General features: G+C 41.2%; 1 protein-coding gene across 2 annotated transcripts in view; it reads left to right on the top strand.

Annotated features, from left to right (window-relative positions):
• Window positions 1-3439: 3439 nt before the first annotated feature.
• The window catches only part of cwc22 (CWC22 spliceosome associated protein homolog), a 232121-nt gene continuing 214955 nt past the window's right edge, over window positions 3440-20605 (top strand). The window contains exons 1-2 of one of the 2 annotated variants that reach the window (XM_039757757.1): window positions 3440-3578; window positions 19774-19867. In XM_039757757.1, coding sequence (XP_039613691.1) covers window positions 3516-3578; window positions 19774-19867 — 157 coding nt within the window. In that variant the 5' untranslated portion in view covers window positions 3440-3515. The remainder of the gene's footprint in view (window positions 3579-19773; window positions 19868-20605) is intronic. The other variant, XM_039757756.1, reaches the window with a different exon arrangement.

Here is a 20605-nt window from a genome sequence, read left to right on the forward strand (position 1 = left end):
GTACATTACAGGCACTATAATGAATAGAAAAGGTATGATATAATAAGATACTACAGTATATAATAGATAGATAGGACTCCACATGGGCCTTCAAGTGAGTGTATGGCATCCAGAGGGACTCAATCCTGAACCCACTGGAGGTGTTGTGGGCCTATCAGTGAAACGTTAAGGAACCAGGGTGCCAACTTGAAAACCCAGAAGATACCACCACTAACCTGACCATCCCATAGAGTCAAAATGTTGAAGAAGTGACTACAACGAGAAACAGTACTGGAACTGTAGAAGACCATCTTGCAGAGTCCAGGCAGCGTGTCTCAGTTACACCAATAACGGATTTTAACAAAACAGTCATATACAGGGCAAAAAGTGAATACAGTACTCACGATATACAAGATTTATTCTGTATTTGTAATATAAAATATGTTCTGAAATATGATAAAGCCCTTTTTTAAATATTCCATTGCACTAAAGCTAACATTTTTACGGAAGTGTATTAGGTCCACAGTGAAGAAAAAAAAACTAAATGTCGAGATTAAAGTCAACATGTCGACTTTAATCTCAACGCTTATGACGAGAATAAAGTCGACATGTTGACTTTATTCTCGTTATTTATGTCAAGATTAAAGTCGACATTTCCACTTTAGTTTATTTTGTCATTAAAGTAGAATGTCGTAAATTAAACTTCATCTTAAAATAAATATTTAATGTATTAGATTTTCTCAAACCCCGTCATAAGTTATGTAGCACATTAAATGCTTTGTGTTAAGTGTTCCCCGACCCAGTTATTAATCGCTACGTGCTTCTTAACCGGACTTCCTCTTGCATTGAAGAGGCGCAGGCAGCGATCGCCGCACAGAATCCATTCACTTCATGATATTCCTGCACTGTGAACGCTACGATTAATACTTGATATCATTTTCCTGATGAAATGCATTAAAGCAGGTATTAACATGCACGGTGGTTTGGCGGTAGTGCTGCTCCCTCACGGTAAGCAGTCTTCAGGTGTACCTTCAGTGTAGAGAACTTTATGGCAGGTGTGGTTGGGTTGGTGATCTGGTGGTCGGAGACACGAACATAGAATTCAATGGATGTTCTTCTGAGTGGGCTTTCTTTATTGCATGTGTGACGTACCAAAAACCCCCCGTTAGGGTCATTTCGTTTTCTTTCTCCACATAACCAATCACCACCACTCTTGATAAATTTCAGTCAGGTTTTAGAACAAATCACAGCACAGAAACTGCACTTGTTAAAGTAGTAAATGACTTGCGGGTCAATGCAGACAGAGGCCATTTATCTGTTCTCATCCTCTTAGATCTGAGTGCTGCATTTGACACCATTGATCACAATATTCTTAGAAATCGCCTTAGTCAATGGGTGGGCCTCTCTGGCAGGGTCTTAAATTGGTTTGAATCCTACCTGGCAGGTAGAAAAGTCTTTGTTAGTTGTGGTAATCAAATCTCGAAGACACACGATATCCGATATGGTCTTCCACAAGGCTCTATCCTGGTCCGCTGTTATTCTCAATCTACATACTTCCGTTAGGTCAGATTATCTCAGAGCACAACGTGAGCTACCACAGCTATGCTGATGACACTCAGCTGTACTTATCTATAGCACCTGATGACTCCGACTCTTTCGATACACTAACACAATGTCTTACTGGTATTTCTGAATGGATGAATAGTAATTTTCTCAAACTAAATAAAGAGAAAACTGAAATTTTAGTAATTGGCAATAATGGATTCAATGAGGTTATCAGAAATAAACTTGATGCATTAGGATTGAAAGTTAAGACAGAAGTAAAAAATTTAGGGGTAACTTGACTGTAATCTGAATTTTAAATCGCATATTCATCAGACCACTAGGACAGCATTTTTTCACTTAAGAAACATAAGTAAAGTTAGACCTCTTATATCACTGAAAGATGCTGAGAAATTAATTCACGCTTTTGTTTTCAGTCGACTGAATTACTGTAACGCACTCCTCTCAGGACTACCATAAAAAAAGACATCAATCATTTGCAACGAGTGCAGAATGGAGCTGCTAGAATCCTAACTGGGAAAAGAAAATCCAAACACATTTCTCCAGTTTTGATGTCACTACACTGGTTACCTGTGTCATTCAGGATTGACTTTAAAATACTGCTTATGGTTTATAAAGCCTTAAATAATCTGCTCCATCTTATATATCAGAATGTCTGACATGTTATATTCCAAATCGTAACCTTAGATCTTCAAATGAGTGTCTCCTTAGAATTCCAAGAACAAAACTTAAAAGAAGTGGTGAGGCGGGCAGGCGGCCTTCTGCTGTTATGTACCTAAAATCTGGAATAGCCTGCCAATAGGAATTCATCAGGCTGATACAGTAGAGCAGTTTAAAACACTGCTGAAAACACATTACTTTAACATGGCCTTTTTATAACTTCAATTTAACTTAATCCTGATACTCTGTATGTTCAATTCATCATAATAACTATTCATGGTGGCTCTAAAATCCGTACTGACCCCAACTCTCTCTTCTGTTTCTTTTTCCGGTTTCTTTGTGGTGGCGGCCTGTGCCACCTCCACCTACTCAAAGCATCAGGATGCACCAACATTGATGGACTGAAAGCCAGAAGTCTACGTGACCATCATCATCAGGTCCTTCCATGAAAATATGATGATTTATGTTAGGTAGAATGCCCAGAGGGGACTGGGCGGTCTCGTGGTCTGGAACCCCTACAGATTTTATTTTTTTCTCCAGCCTTTGGAGTTTTTTTTGTTTTGTCTGTCCACCCTGGCCATCAGACCTTACTTATTCTATGTTAATTAATGTTGACTTCTGTTTATTTTTTATTGTGTCTTCTATTTCTCTATTCATTTTGACAAGCACTTTGAGCTACATTTTTTGTATGAATATGTGCTATATAAATAAATGTTGATTGATTGATAAACGTCTTTGTGAAATTAAAACTAGATATAAACTTAGACCACGGAGTGTTCAGAACTTTAAAAAATCATGGTTATACATTTTTAAATATGCCATCCACGAACAAATCCTGAACGGGACACCAGCTCATTGCATGGTGAATACGAGCACACACATGATGATCGCAACTTGCGCCTTCTCTTAGTGCAGACGAAATAAGTATAAGAAGCACGTAGTGGGAACGCTTAACACAAAGCATTTCATGCGCTACATAATTTATGACAGGGTTTGGGAAGATCTACTAAATTATATATTAATTTTAAGATGAAGTTTAGTTTACAATGTTTTACTTTAATATCAAACTACGAGAATAAAGTCAACATGTCGACTTTATTCTCGTCATACGAGTTGAGATTAAAGTCAACATGTCGACATTTAGTTTTTTTTTCCTTCACATTCGCCAACCAACCTGTTGCTGTTTGCACCGTTTGCTCATTCTGAACGCGTTATTTGGCCGTCTCGCTCTCAAGGCCACCATCGTCAGCACGCGCTCTGTTTGGCGTTTCTCGCGTTCCGTAGATCACTAAGCTGACGTCACTCAAGGAAACATGGCGGTGAGCTCGAATCCGACCGAAGTTGAAAAAAGAATGCAGCACGACAGCGTGGAAAAGGTATCGTTTGTAGATTCGTTCATTTGAGTTAAACGAATATTCATAAGCAGTGTTTCGTGCTGACAAGATGATGAATAACATGAACTTGAAAATCAAACCCTTTCAGGTCTAAGCGACAGACAGAGCGATCGCTGGGCCTGTTCGTGTTGTGATTGTGTGTATTTATGTGTGCATTTGGACGTGACACGTTTAAGAAGATGCTCGGGACCAGCGGCTACTCGAGAAATGTGTACGGTGGAGGAGCATTTAAAAAGAACTCGTATCAAACAGTGAACGGCTTGGCTGACATGTAGGGGCGATGTGAGTTGCCGGGTGTTTGGTGTATTCGCTTTTCTCGCCAGCCGCGTGGACGTTTGCTTTATTAATGGCTTTTGCTGTTTATTTAGTTTGCTTGACAGTCAGAGGATCAGATAACACGTGAGAGTTAATTGTGGTGGAATTCCGGACAGACTCTGGTGGTCTGCTCTTTAATTCCGACCCAGCGCTCGGTTAGGCTGACCAGATTTCCAATGTCCCCAAACGGGATACAACTCGGCGTTAATCCCGCGGGTATGTCAAATTGAAGAGGGAGCGTCGTGCGCCTTGTGAGGGCCCAGAATCCAAGCATCTTCTCTGCTACAGAAGACGCTGGTTATTTGGCGTGTGTTTAAAGAAGACCCTGCAAGGCGTTTGTTTCTCACGCTGCACACTCCCTTGTCTTTCTCCTCTTATGCAAGTTCTTCTCCTTCTTCTTCCTTCATGCTGGTCAGACCCAGTTCGCCCTCTTGTTTCAAGACAGTAATGGACACCTTTGTATGAAACCTTCAGTTTCTCGGCAGTCCTCCTCATTCTGCAATGGGACGATAGACTGACATGTTTATTGAGAAAGCTCTTTCATTTTGGCCATTTTTGAACCCAGAAGTGAACTTTAGGAATGCCAGTACCTTGTAACACAAGTGACGGAATAACAGGTGTCAGCGATGCTAATACAGCCAGAAAGCGGTGTCTCCTGTAACCAATTAGAATTAACACAGGGACTAATTAATGATGAGCTCAGGGAGGTGGCCACTAGGGCACTAAAGGCATGGCTGCTGAAAATGGGGCTGAGCAGTCCTGTGTGAATTATGAATTAAAAATCAAGCGTTTCAGGCAGTAATGGGCAATATACACACTAGAGGAGAGCTTAGCGCATTGCTGCCCCCACCATGTGACAAACCAACTCGGGATCCCAGATTAGGACTCGAGTGCAGCCATGCAACGGGTGACACCTCACCACCACACTGGAACAGATGGAATGAAACCAGTGCGAGGTTTGTTATGGTGGCTGGTGGTGCTGGGCGATATGACGATATATATCGTGGGGACGATAGAAAAGTGTCTATCGTCCTATTTCTCTTCTATCGTTTCTATCGTTTCTAACCTAATTTTATCAATTACTAAAGAAAATATTGCATTAAATAGGCTATGACAAATGAATGATAATGTCTTGTCGCTATGCAGTGCATACTCTATTCATCTCTTATATAAGTGATAATCAAGAATAAAAATGAACTTTTTCGCAAAGAAACTCCATCTTGTGGTTTTGTGACAGTTCAGTTAAATGTCACTTCAAAATAAAGTTGCAAAAAAAAGTATGCAATGATATTTTTGTCAAACTTTTCAGAGAATAACTGGAAACGTACTTTATTGTGGGTGGTATATCGTGATATATATCGTTATTGTGATATAAAATAATCCATATCGTGATATATGATTTTTCCATATCGCCCAGCACTAGTGGCTGGAGTGCCAAGTGCCCAGGTTTTTCCCTGCAGGTTGGAGGACCTACATGCCCGGCTGGATTCAGTTTAACATCATACCCAGGACCGGCACCCGCGAAGAAACAGCAAAATGTGAACATGATGTTATCCCGAATGTGATACTTGCTAGGCTAGAGGGGCAGTCTAATGGTCTGGAATCCCTACGGATTTTTTTTTTTTTTTCCAGCCATCTGGATTTTGTTTTTTTGTTTGTTTTTTCTTTCCACCATTGGACCTTACTCTTATTCTGTGTTCGTTAATGTTGACTTATTTTATTTTGTTACCGTGTCTTTTATTTTTCTATTCTTCATCATGTAAAGCACTTTGAGCTACTTTTTGTATGACAATGTGCTATAGAAATAAATGTTGTTGTTGTAAGACTTGGGCTTACCTTACAACCTGAATCATCAATTTACGTGTCCTAAATGACGTCCTTTTGGCATTGGACTCGGGACTCCACGTGGTTATGGTTCTTCTCGACTTATCTGCTGCTTTCGACACAATCGACCACGACATCGTGATCTCCCGACTCGAATCCTGGGCTGGTGTATCTGGCTTAGCCCTCGACTGGTTCAGGTCATATTTCTGCAACAGGACTCTCAGAGTCATGCTAGACGATTTTTCATCTGAATCAGTCCCACTCCCATGTGGTGTCCCCCAGGGTTCCATTTTAGGGCCACTACTTTTTTCAATCTACATCCTGCCTTTAGGTGCAATTTTTAGAAAACATGCAATTTCATATCACCTATATGCTGACGACTGCCGAATGTATTTCTCCCTCAAGCCAACTGACTCCACCAAACCTCTCCTCGACTGCCTATCTGACATTAAGGACTGGCTGGCTGTAAACTTCCTTCACCTGAACGATTCAAAAACCGAGGTCATTGTTTTTAGTCCCGACTGCAAACGGACCCCACCCCTTGGCCTCGTTTCTCTTCCCATTCCAGTAACTTCGTCTGTCTCCAATCTTGGAATCAAAATGGATACGGTCCTGAAAATGGATGCTCAAGTCAACAGCACAGTAAAATCGAGCCTATTCTGTCTAACCACCTCCTGGAATCAGTAATCCATGCATTCACTACGTCCCGGCTTGACTACTCTAATTCCTGCCTTTTTGGTATCAGTAAAGCCACGCTTTCTAGACTGCATGCGGCTGCAAGGCTTCTAACTGGAAGTAGCAGAATCCAACACATTTCACCGATTTTCAAAACCCTACACTGGCTGCCGGTTAGATTCAGAATCGATTTTAAGATTCTCCTCCTCACCTATAAGGCATTAAACGGTCTAGCCCCCGACTATTTGAGTGTCTTGCTCCATTGTCACAATCCCCCTCGTGTTCTTAGATCCGCAGATCAGCTGCTCCTAACCGTTCCCAAGGCATGTTTTAAACCTCGTGGTGAAAGGGCTTTCTCCATCTGTGCACCCAGGTTCTGGAACTCCCTGCCCTTAGTGGTTAGGCAAGCCGCTTCAGTCGCCACATTCAAATCTCGCCTAAAAACGCACTTCTTCACATTGGCTTTTAATTCTTAACCTGTTTCATTTTCCACTTACCTTTTGCTATTTTCTCTATTTTATTTGGTCCCCTGACCTGTTTTTAGTATCTCTGTTTTAATTCTCTCTTAATGTTTGTTTTAAATATTTTGCTTTAAGTCCTGCTTGTTGTAACTGTACAGCGCTTCGGTCAGTTGTAATGCTGTGTTTTTAAGCGCTCAACAAATAAATATGGTATGGTATGGTATCAAGTTATACCAGGAATGGACAAACCACGGTCTAGGCCAGCGTATTCCTGAGCCCAGACGCGTTTCAGTTGTGATCTGCAATCCACGAGGTGTTTCAAATAATAGAATTTTTTGACCAGAACATCTCAACCTCGGTCTCCTGAATTCTTATAACTGAGCGCACGGGAAGCCAGCAGCTCGTCGTGCCATCAGAGCTCATGAACAGCCTGGATTTTACCTTCAGTGTCACCCTGGTCTGGATTAAACGGTTTAGAAAATGTAGTGACATTTGACATGTACGGCAGTCATGGCTGGGCAAGGGTGCAACTAAACACAAATGCCCCCAACTAACTCTGTCCAGTACACCCACAAGGTCAGCAGCACACGCTGATACAGCGCATCGCTGCACCCACTACATGACAAACCAACTCAGGATCCCAGATTAGGACCTGAGTGCAGCCATGCGACGGGTGACACCGCAGCGCCACACTAATTTAGATGGAATGGAGCAGTGGGAGGATTTTTATGGTGGCCGGAGTGCCAATTCTGCCACCGGCCCTCCCCCAGGTTTTTTCCCCTGCTAGGGCTGGGTGCAGATTAACATCAAACTCGGGACATACACACTAGCAATGCATTCAGTTAGTTTAATGGTATCGTCATAGGTAGGTAGTGTTTGTTCCCAGGAGGAAGTTTGTCTTTTTACAGAAACTTTTTAATTAAACAAATACATAAATGGATGGATATTTTTTTTATGTGTGTATCATATATAAAGCAGACTGTCACAGTCTTGCGGTCTGGTATGTATGTATGTTATAATCCCAGTTGACGCTCGGAACGTCTCTGGTGTGCTCCGTAAAAGCAACCGACAGTTTTATCATGAAAAATCTGTAGTATTATTTGTTTGCCGTTTAATATTTGTTTTTGTGAACTATATTTTCATCTTGCATTATTCTGATTGCAACAATGTTGTAGTCCATCCATCCATTATCCAACCCACTACAGGGTCACGGGGGGTCTGCTGGAGGCAATCCCAGCCAACACAGGGTGCAAAGGTAGGAGACAAACCCCAGGCAGGGCACCAGTCCATATTGAAGAGAAAAATGTATATAATAGCATATTAGCATAAATAGCCATAAAAGTAATTAAAAGCTTCTGAAACATTAGATGTAACATAAAATAGAATGTCAAGCAAATAGTTAAATAAAAATCAGTCATATTGCATTATTTTTTAAGCTTGACACACAATTGCTAGTGGGTGAAAGGAAAGACAAGACAGGAAAAGAATGACGCACAGAAACTGCAGTAGAAGGAGGGGTGTGTGCACCTGTGTTCAGCAAGTTAGGACGCTAAGAAACGTTATCAGTGAAAAATGGCCTTGGTAGGCATGCAAGAGGCCAGCTAGAATGGTGAATCGGCAGATAAAACAGTGAAGGGTGTTGCTACAAACGAGGTCAGGATGATGTAATGCGTGAAAGTAAAATTAGTATATTCAGGCACTAGCATCAATAAATATAGAAGAATATATTAGAAATTAACTTCAGCGCAGAAATTAAGGCAAGTCAAGCAAATGATTGAATAAAGGCATATGCCATACTGTATTTCTTTTTACTCAAAGCTTAGCTTTGGGCATCAAATAAACCAGCTTAAAGAAAGAGTAAGCCCATAAATGGAAGATAGAGAACGTCTCTACTGGCCTTGGTCAGTAAAAATAAGCAAAAACAGAAACTGAGATGGACAATAGACAGTACAAATACTGGAGACCAGCTGCAGGGAAAGTCAGGAGATAATGATGGTTCCCATGAGAACTCGAGGATTGGCCAGACAGGTGCAGAAGGGAGTCGGAGAAAAACGGCAACTGAGCTGATTGAGTGACGTCAGAATGATAAGAAATTGCAATATAAGTTTTGAATTCTGAACTGTTCGGGGCTCAATCTCATTTGGCCAAATTGGGTTGAGTCCTTGTTGTTTTATTGCAATAAGGCTTTAAACTCTGCCTATCCTGAGTCCTAATAGCCTTCATATTCAGGTAAAAAGCCTCTTGCTGACAATTTTTCGCCACGACATCCACCGCAGCAATGTTGTAGTGGTAACAGAATTAAATCAACCTAATATTATTATATTTTGTCGTCAAAAATTCTGCATGTAAAAATTTGTTACTACACCACAAAAGTAATATTACTGTCAAGTTGTGCTTTATTTTAATTCTATTTTTCTCAAACAATTAAAATAAAGAATAAAACTTTATTTTTCTGCCGGGCAATTCTGGGTGTTTTAGCTTGTGTGTGTGTGTATACAGTGGGTGCGGAAAGTATTCAGACCCCCTTCAATTTTTCACTCTTTGTTATATTGCAGCCATTTGCTAAAATCATTTAAATTATTTTTTTCCTCATTAATGTACACACAGCACTCCATATTGACAGACAAAAAAAAGAATTTTTGAAATTGTTGCAGATTTATTAAAAAAGACAAACTGAAATATCACCTGGTCCTAAGTATTCAGACCCTTTGCTCAGTATTTAGTAGAAGCCCCCTTTTGAGCTCATACAGCCAGGAGTCTTCTTGGGAAAGATGCAACAAGTCTTTCACACCTGGATTTGGGGATCCTCTGCCATTCCTCCTTGCAGATCCTCTCCAGTTCTGTCAGGTTGGATGGTAAACGTTGGTGGACAGCCATTTTTAGGTCTCTCCAGAGATGCTCAATTGGGTTTAAGTCAGGGCTCTGGCTGGGCCATTCAAGAACAGACACAGAGTTGTTGTGAAGCCACTCCTTCGTTATTTTAGCTGTGTGCTTAGGGTCATTGTCTTGTTGGAAGGTAAACCTTCTGCCCAGTCTGAAGTCCTTAGCACTCTGGAGAAGGTTTTTGTCCAGGATATCCCTGTACTTGGCCGGCCACATTCATCTTTCCCTCGATTGCAACCAGTCATCCTGTCCCTGCAGCTGAAAAACACCCCCACAGCATGATGCTGCCACCGCCATGCTTCACTGTGGGGACTGTATTGGACAAGTGATGAGCAGTGCCTGGTTGTCTCCACACATACCGCTTAGAATTAAGGCCAAAAAGTTCTATCTTGGAGTTTGCTAAAAGACACCTGAAGGACTCGGAGATGGTGAGAAATAAGATTCTCTGGTCTGATGAGACCAAGATAGAACTTTTTGGCCTTAATTCTAAGCGGTATGTGTGGAGACAATCACCACACAGGAACTTAACTGCGTGCTCTGATTGGGTAGCTTCTCAGCCATCCGCCAATAGTGTCCCTTGTATGAAATCAACTGCACAAACCAACTGAGGAAGCATGTACAGGAAGTAAAAAGATCCAATGTCCAAGCGAAAAATCCACGTTATATATTTAGATATGCTTACATATAAAATCCGCGATAGAGTGAAGCCGCGAAAGTCGAAGCGCGATATAGCGAGGGATTACTGTATATACATATACACACCAGTAACGGCGCACTGCACGTGAATCCACTTGACTTGAGCATTCCTAGATTTCAGAATGTGAATGTGATTGAGAGAATAAAAGTGAATAATAAAGAGAAAAATGATAACTTTTACAAGTACCATAAATTTACAACGGCTGTTACAGACTCAAATAAATTAAATGTAAGTTTTTATTGTATAACCAGGAACGGCGGACTGCACAAGAGCGTGCAGTGAATACACTTGACTTGAGCATTCCTAGTTGTCATCCTCTTTCTCTGTACGTTTAGCATTCGTTTGCTCAGAGGCTGATGCGCTGGCTGTTTCCTGAGCAGCTCTTCTTTTCTTCACCCTAGCGGCCTGCTTCTTGTCTTCTTTCGTCGGCATCCTTTCACGTTAAAACTGATTAAGTCAGTGTTTGTGTTGCAATTACTTAGTACGTGTTCTTGCTATTTGGTTGAGAGCCATGGACGCTACCTAGTGACCTGAGATGAAGATTGGACTCCTTCATGTGTGTCTCTTTGGAGAATCCTTAGCTACTGCTGGCTTGACTTTGTATTGCTTATGGAGTCCTGTTTTGGAGCCCATTATAACCAGACCAATTTTAATACTATGTATAACAAAATTGGTAGAATTATGTCCGCACGTGGAATAACATTGTAACAGGTTCAGCACGACACAACACGGCTGAAAGGTTGCCGACCCCTGGATCAGAGCACAGCGCCATCCCCTGGTTTGGCGGGTAATCACACTTACTCAATCCATAAGTTGTCTCCCATGTGCCAATAAGACGTTATCTTCAGAATGAAAGACACTTTACTGTTTTGATGGCCTCAGGGTGACTGACTTCTAAGGTGTGTTTGTGGTTTTTAATTTTGTGCTGGCATTAGGTATGCGTCAAACGTTTCTTGGTTGTTAGTTTGCTTTGAAATGCTATAGTCAGCTTAACGGTCTCTGTGAGCGGCGGTTTTCTGACTTGAGAGAAGTCAGATGAGCATTTGGCTGCAGCTTTTAAGGATGGGAGAGTTGCCATTCATTTCAGCTTTAATAGTTCATTTTTAAAATAGACTGGAATTGTTGTGAATTTAAAACATCCACCACTCACCATCAGTGGTTCATTGTTTTTTTTTTTTATCCAAACCACAGCCAATTCTTCTTTTGACGTTTTATTTGCCTTAAGCTTCACAGGTGTAATCATTTTACATAGATGTGTTGTTTGTGAAGTCGTTTTAGGACTTCTGGCCGATTTTGTTAATTTGATTTATTTGCACACCCATAGAAACCGAGAGAGTGGGTTTGCAACCACATGACATTAATGTTTAAACTTCATATACTGTGCCCAAGAATGCTCATGTCTGTTTCTGTTTATGTCCTCTTTCCCTTGGCAGTGCCCGACGTTAGCGTGGATCGCAGTGTCTCTTGTTTTTGAGAAAGGATGTGGTGTCTCTGGTAGACATTTTACTTGTAATCTCGTCTGCGGACATGGAAATCCAGAAGGAAACATAAAAAAATGACTGCTTTTGTGAGTGGTAAAAGATGTTTTCGATTGAGGCTTAAGATATCTACGTGGCAGACATTTTTGCTTCTTGCTGTTGTATATGAAAAGTCGATAAGAGAACTGAGGATTAAAAGCTGTTGGTAGAGCAAAATGATTCCTGCATTTTTATCATCGTTTTGCAAGTCAACCTCTAGCTCACTAGACCTTGCTTCTAAAATAAATTAAATCTGATCAAACTGTCTAATAAGCTTAAACTGGATTAATCAGGCTTAAAAATGAACAGATAAGCAGACAACTGCCTAATGAGTGTTACAATGGCTAATCAAAATAGACAAAAAGTAGGGATACTCGTATTAAAAAATAAGTAAATATTCAGACAGGGCTGAGCCGATACTCGATGATATCGTCCATCGCCAATTGGCTGAACACATCGTTGATGTAACTAAACGTCACTGATTAATGATGTGATGACACACTTTGGGCCCTTTAATTCTAGTCAATCATCACTCCAATGTCATGGCCTGTATTGTTACTCAGCAAGTATATCCCTTCATGCCCATCTTCTATTGCTACTTCCACCAAGATAATGTGCCATATTACTTGGTAAAAGTCATCTCACATTGGTTTCATGAACATGACAATAAGTTCAGAGTGGGTCTGAATTCTGTAGATCACCTCTGGAATTTGACGGAACGGGAGATTTGCAGTATGCATGTGCAGCTGACAAATCTGCAGAAATGGCTTGATGCGGTCATGTCAACATGGAGCACAATCTCTAAGGAATGCTTGCAACGTCTTGTGGTATCCATGGCAAGAAAAAGAGAGGCTGTATTAAGAGCAAAACGAGGAATTTGCTCAGTTTCTGTGTTATTTTTAGTTGCTCAGTCGTTTAACGTTTATAGAATTCATACATTAGGATTCTGCAGAAAGCATATGAATTGATAGTGCGGTATCTGCACATGAGTGAACTGAAAAAAAATCAATAGTTTTAAGTTTCGTCAAGGGAAAAATGTATTGTTGTGCTAGGGCTGAGGAGGAGAGGATAGGAGAGGTTGGGAGCATGCACTGATAGGGCTGAGGGATACATCGAATATACACAATGCATTGTGGCTTATTCTACATAGGATGTAGTAAATGATTGTATCATGCACATCAAGTACAGATTGTCGCATCATTTTTACTTTTTAACCCTTTGAACCCGGCAGGCCAGTTTTTTTGGCCCAACCACATAGCAGCGGTGTATATACCCGAAAGGCTGCGTACCTGTCGTTATAACCCTGCTGGCTTCAGTAATGGCCTACACATACCTGTTACGCTCAGGTACTCTCCAAATCTTGCAGTGTGCTGTCGTGGAATCATATTCTCGAAAAACCCACTACACCTCTCTGTTGTCGTAACCTGGCTGGCTGAAATACTGCCCTTCGCTCTGTTGGACCACATACATTATATACCATGATGTAATTACGCTACTTATGCTGAATTTTTAATCTGCAGGTCTGTTTTGTTTTTTCTCATAGGTTTCAAGAGTTAAACGGAAAGGATTTCAGTTGTTCTTTAGAATGGGATCAACTCAAATCAATAAACCCGTAGAGTGTGCAGAAAAATACAAGCAGGTGAAGAGAGTCTGTGCCCTTCTGGTCCACAGAAGGTTTCTCTCCTTCCTGAGATCACCTTAAGACATCTGCGTTACGGCGTGACAAATGTACCACCCCAGTCAAACTCCCCACCTGTCACTGTCCCCGGTGTGATTTGCACCACACCTGAGGCAGTTTGGGCGTTTGATACCAGAAGCGAGAGCCCCGTGAGGAAGGGGAGACATGAGACGGGTGATCGGGAAGGTGGTGAAAATTGCGTGATGTGTTCTTGTGCGTTGCATATGGCACTAATGACTGTGTTGAAGCACATCACTCAAAGTGCAGTATGGGCATTAGATCCTTATAATGGACAGTAGAAAATGATGAAATCTGTCTGACTGTAAGTGGTATGGCGTGTTCTGTAGTCTGTTGTTATAACATTGTGGCTTGTCGTCATATTATCTCTATATATAAAATCTAACGTGTCTGCTTTTCATGAGAGAACTACTTAACGGATGTAGATCGTGTTTTTTTGTAGAATTTGCTTGAACATTCCAGTTGATTTTGTGACTTCTGTCATTGTGCTATGTATCATAGTTGGCTTGCGGTACCGATTTATTTGCGTGAATCCGAGAGAGACTCATTGGGCTGAGGAGAGGGGGGGCGGGACCCTTTTCACTCCTGCGTACGCCTTGGGGCGTAACCTTACCTCTGCTTAGTTAGCGAACGAGAGAACTACTTCACGGATTTAAATCGTTTTTTTTTTCTTTTTTCAATAATTTGCTTGAACATTCCGGTTGATTTTGCGACTTCTCTCATCATGCTAAGTCTCATAGTTTGCTTGCCGGAGTAAAATATTCACACTAATCTGACAGACACGCAGCGGTCCGAGGGGAGGGGTATGAGTGACGTCAGGAGTAGGGAGCTGGGCGGCGCCCTCCTCCTCACTGTCCTGTTTCACTAATATGCGGGCGAAGCCGCTGGGGATGGCTAGTATCCTTCTATATAAAAGCGGTCGGGATTGTCCTTCCGTCCCGTGAGTGCTACACAGGCGTGGTGTTTCACACACGCCCTGTCCATTTTGCAGTGCACGATTGGATTTGTAGTTTCGTTTTTCCAGGTAACAGATGATTTTCTACTCCAGACTGTGCGATATCATCTTCTTCTTTCTTATTATATAAAAGCAGTCGGGATTGTCCTTCCGTCCCGTGAGCGGAAAGCGTAGCGGTATTCCGCTTATCACAGACTTACTACTTGCAGCTTGCGGTACGAAGCGACATGATGTGAGCAGAGTTCTGGTGCTCCCATCGTTCCCTTGCTTTTGTGCGCAATGCACTGGAAAAATAGACAAAATTATGTCTCCGGAAATAATTAATTTTGATGGAGTACAAATGCCTCACCGCGTAGTAAATATCAGGGGGGTTCAAAAGGGCGACCTCAATATATAAATAAAGTTTAAATTTCATCACAAAAATAACAGAAACTACGAGTATTAAAGTAATACCGCTCAAATGCAATATAACCAAATTAATGAGTTTGTATAAAATATGAAATTGATCTAAATATTGAATTGCCTTAAGAAGTGGTCAACTTAAAAGTCGGTCGCCTTAAAAGGCGGGTCAGCCTAGTTTTGATAATTGTTTGTAAGTTGTCGTTTAAGAATTAACACGGCGACCTCGGTTAGAATATAGCAGGTTGGACGATGACTGACTGACTTAAAGAAAGAAGCAGCTTTCTTAAAGTTAGCCATAGTAATTTCCTTTCCCCCAAACTTTAGGAATGCTGTTACCTTTTGTTAAGTGCTGCTTTGGAAGTGTCGTGTATTGCAGGCTGTTGGGCCTCGGACCAGTGTGGTATTGATGATTCTGTACAGGACATTCTATAAGCCCATCTACCCAGGAAGTGCCTTATTATGGAGGACAGGCGTTAAAAGGTAGTTTGTGCATCAATTGGTCTGAAGTATGATTATGATAGGTCTTGAGATGGAGGCCATTTTGTACCCCTTTGGTCCATAATTTGTGATTGGAATGGTAGAAGTGGGTCACTGTGCCTTTCTCTTTCTCACTCTCTCCATTGTGCAATGTGGAGAAGAAGACCCCCTCTCTGTCTTCCCATTTCTCCCTGATGAAGACTGCTATATCTCATACTGAGACGGGCATGTGGTCTGTTTCAATACTCTATTCATGTGGTAACAAAGACGAAGCTAGACTGAAGATCTGAGTGTGGCCTTTGACACTATTTGTCATACCACTCTCCTTAATAGACTATCTTTTATTGGAATTACCCACACTCCACTTGATTGGTTCAGATCCTACCTCTCAGGCTACATTCACTTTATTCAGCTTAAAACTTTCACGTCCCAACCCACCGCTGTTACTTCAGGTGGGCTCTGTCCTGGGGCCTCTTCTTTTTATTATTTACCTTCTTCCCCTTGGCAGTATCTTTTGTAAACATAACATTAATTTTCACCGTTATGTTGATGACGCCCAGCTCTACCTTGCTAGTAAACTCACCTCTTCACTTATTGACTGTCTTGCTGAAATTAAATCCTGGTTTTCTTCGAATTTTCTTAATTTAATCAGTGACAAAACTGAGGTTCTCCTCATTGGCTCAAAATCATCATCATTCAAAGCCGATAATCTTTCTCTTGTGATTGATAACTCCGTTGTTTCCCCATCACATCAGGTGAAGAGTCCGGGTGTCTTCCTGTAATATTAAATCGCATCTGCCCCTCCCTCACTCCCCATACCACTGCCATTCTTTGTCACAGTCTTGTTACTTCTCGTCTGGACTACTGCAGTTCGCTCCTCTTAGGTCTCTCTAATAAGTCTCTTCATAAGCTTCAGCTAGTCCAGTATTCATTACTTGAACCTCATCTATTCACCATGTTACTCCAGCCTTGCAGCAGCTTCACTGGCTCTCGATTAAGTTTTGAATTGATTTTAAAATTCAGCTGTTAACATTTAAGGCCATTCATAACCTTGCCCCTCCATATCTGTCCAACCTTCTTCATGTTGCCATTCCTTCCCGTAACCTAAGATCCTCTTCCTCCATCCACCTGACCGTCCCTCTCGCCCGTCTAACCTCCATGGGGAGCAGAACCGCTAAATGCTCTGGAATTCATTACCTACTGAGCTCAGAAATATCGAATCATTTTCAACCTTTAAATGCAAACTTAAAACACATCTGTTTAAAATAGCTTTTTCTTTACGATTACAGTGGCTTTGTTTGGTTTTAATTTTATATCTTCGGTTTTTTTCTGATGTTTTAAATTGTTTATAATGTGTCTTTTTATTTATTTATTTGTTGTTTGTTCGGTGTCCTTGAGTTCTCAGAACGGCACCTTGTATAAATAAAATGTATTATTAAGTTAAGCCAAGAGCCACCTATGGTTGCAAGATGCCCTGCTGTTTAGGCTGTAATGATATTTTTGTTGCGCTCCTTTTATTTTGCTTATTATCAGCGATCTATCGTTAATTAAATGTTCTCCCTGTGGTGGGCTGGCACCCTTCCTGGGAATTTGTTCCTGCCTGGCACCCTGTCCTGGCTGGGATTGGCTCCAGCAGACCCCTGTGACCCTGTGTTAGGATATAGCGGGTTGGACAGTGGGTGGATGGATAAATGTTCACCTACCTGTTCTTTCACTCTAATTGCCTGAGCTTATAAATAAAGGATGGCAGGAGGATTTGCTAAAGTGCAGGACCTGACCACAAAGTATTAAGTGTATGGGATTTGAGGCATTTTAGTAAAATCTACATAATAAAAGGAGACAGTAAGGTCACATGGGACTCTATGTAGTACAACAAATAGTAAAAACGCCAGTACGAGTACCAAGGAGCTCTGAAAGCAAACCAAAGCCCTCCATATCCTAACAATGTGGCTGCTTTTGCATGTTCTGTTTTTAAATACCATATATAGTCACGTATAAGTCGGGTCTTGAAACCCGAAACATCGATCTTAAAATCAGACCCCGACTTATACGCCCAATCAAAAATGCAACAGTTACACTTTTTTTTTTTTTATACATCTACTTGCTTCCTTCAGTCTCGCCCCAGTTTCTCAAACACATCGAATTTTGTTGCAGCAGCACGGTTACCAATTTCTTTGCTGCTTCAACGACTTTTCATTTAAAACCAGCTTCATATTTTCTTCTGATCGAACGTAGATAAGGGATGCTTTTACAATAAAGGTATATGAAGGTGTGAGATCCAAAAAAACACAAAACGATGCAAACGTCGCTTCGGAAGTTTGGTTATTACCGTGTGGTCATGTAGGGACAAAACAGAAAAATAAAAGGTAGTGTGCTCCTTGGTTACTCTCTCAGGTGGGCGTCAGCATATCATAATCTCTTGGTTTGCAGTCGGAGTGCACCTGGAGCAATGTTCAGGTTAAGGGCCTTGCAGAAGAGCCCAACACTTTGTTGTGTTGGAGATTTCATTTTAAATGTACTAGGGGGCTCTGCCCCCGCTCGCTTTGCTCACCCACCCCCGGGTTTGGTTAACCGGATATATAATTTAAAGAGATTGTTATTTTTATGAGATTTGTTACCTACTCTTTCGATTCTATGTTGGATCATAAATATACACCTGACCGAATTGTGGTTTGTTTGAAATTAAACTTGTATCTTTAATTGTTGCGGGACCACAGATTCTCATAGCGTATGGTCCTGAATTGTATAAAGCTACGTTTTGAGCATTGAATGATGCGAACGCGAAAAGGTTATTGTAGACTCGGATATTTTGCCTGTAGTGTTTGTGGATTTCACTTTTACCAAGCAACAAATCTTTTAATTCTCGTGAATACGCCTCTCCATTGAGAGGCAGCTCTGCTTTTCCCTGATGGCAACACGAATTAGACGATCTACAAGTCTCCGGCTTAAACTTTAAAGCCTTACAATATCTGCATACTGTACTTCTGACATATCACCTATGTCCATATATTTGATCTCTTTTTGCTGTTCTGTTATTTTACTGAGTAATAATTTCTGTTTGTTTGTGTTAATGCGATCTTTACTTTCTTTTTTTTCATACATTCGAATTTTACTACTTTCATATTCTTTAACTTGCTCTGCATGTGTATCGCGCCAGCGTTTCTGAACGTCTTTATGAAGTCTTTTATTTCTGACTCCGATTGGACCTACGAGGTTTTCAATGCCACTTGGTCTGGGCTGATTATTACTTTCCTTATTTTCAGAATTTTCACATAGATTATTATTGTTCTTTTTTGCCACCTTTTCTCTCCTTGGGCCTCTTTTCGACGCGCTGCTCTTTCTTCTTCACGTAGTCGTGGAAGTGCCATCTAGAATGTGTAACATTTTTAAGAGCTGAGCGCACATGAAGTGTGTCTGCCAAAAGCATTCCAACAACTGAGAGGTTAGATGTCCGCGATCTTGTTTTAAATTAGTTGTTGTCGTGTTTTAAATTGGTTGTTCTCGCGACACATCAAAGTGTCTTTCCGAGAAGGTCATTCCTCCACCCAAGATTTTTTTTTATACAATAGATACATTTTTGACCATCAGTCTCAACTAAATGGCCCATAATGACAAAGTGATAACACGTTTCCTGAATGGTTTCCAAATTTATTTAAATCCAAAAACTGAAATCTCTCATTCCTAGAAGTATTTATGACCTTTGCAGATCAGAGCGAAGGGTCAGCCATTGTGCAGAGCCCCCTGCAGCAATTTCTAGGTTAAGGGGCCTGGTTAAAAGCCCAATGGAGTAGAATCCCCTTTGGCAGTAAAGGGATTTAAAACAGCAGCCCTCCAGATCCCAGTGCAGATCCTTAGCCACAGAGCCTGCTGTTCATGGAAGTTTAAATTTTCCTGCTTATTCGTGTGACTGGCTGCTCATGGATTCTGAGACTTATCCCAAGATTACATCCACAGCATTGATATTTATTTATTGTAATGAATTTATGTTATCACATTTCAGTTGCGGTTAGGGGCAGAAATCCTTTCCCCATTTTGCATGTTTTTATGGAAGATTTAACAGACTTTCTTGTTTCACTTCAATCCCTGTCTCTATAAATAACAATCTGATCATTGAGTTTTGTTTTTTTCATGTCTGTGTTGTGCTGATGTCCTCTTGAGGGATATTTGTCACTGTCACCAGCTGTCAAAGTATCCCACAGCATGATGCTGGTAGTTAAAAGGACAACACTGCTGGAGCGTACTAAATATTTCCTCCTTTTTCCATTTCTTTTGTAGGAATTTGCTTCCAGGAAGGGGACCTCAAGAAGTCGGACTGAAAGTGAAAGCTCATCTGAAGCCAGCCATCATGGAGACAGGGCGCGTCACACTGGTATGTCTGCTGTAGGATGTGCTGCATTGCTTGCTGTTATATGATGTGATGGGTTCTTTGTTTTCTACCATTTGTGAGATGTGGCCCGTAGTCCCCAGTAGTTGCCAACACAAAGTGTGTTTTCCTTTACCTTCGTGGCCTCACAAATTGTGGTAGGTAACTGGACTTCAAGTCTGACGTGTTTGTTTCATTGCTCAGTGTGTCTACTCAGAAGGTTTTTTCCTTGCCAATCAGTGAATTGGAGTTTCCAGATGATCAACACTGAAAGTGAAGGAAGCCCAATTGTGACAAATTTCTGTTTCCTAATGCTGGTACCAGAGAAACAAAATCACAAGCTACCTGATATCCTTATTCCTTATAAATAATTTCTGTGGCAAACGCAGGGACAACCCTAACTTTGTAGCCTTCAATGTAATTCTGTGCCAGCTCAGAGGAAGCCAAGCATCCTAAGGTGACTGTGTTTTCGCTTTCAGGCTCTTTACCATGTAGACCTGAACAGAATACACCAAATTCCATCGATAACCTTGTATGTTTACTCTTACCAGCCTGGCCACTGTCAGGGTTGGCTGCTTCTGCAGTTCAGTATGTCCCCATTTCATTTTCTTTTATGTTTATAATCCTGTCAGCAGAACAAGTAAAATCATATAACCTGATTAATAAGCAATTAGTTGCGGGGCTACATAATAAGTGTTTTATTTCTATGTTGAGTTGTGTTTTGTTTTCAGCATCCTGTGTACT

This window comes from Polypterus senegalus, chromosome 6, assembly GCF_016835505.1.
Source record: "Polypterus senegalus isolate Bchr_013 chromosome 6, ASM1683550v1, whole genome shotgun sequence".
Classification (NCBI taxonomy): Eukaryota; Metazoa; Chordata; class Cladistia; order Polypteriformes; family Polypteridae; genus Polypterus; species Polypterus senegalus.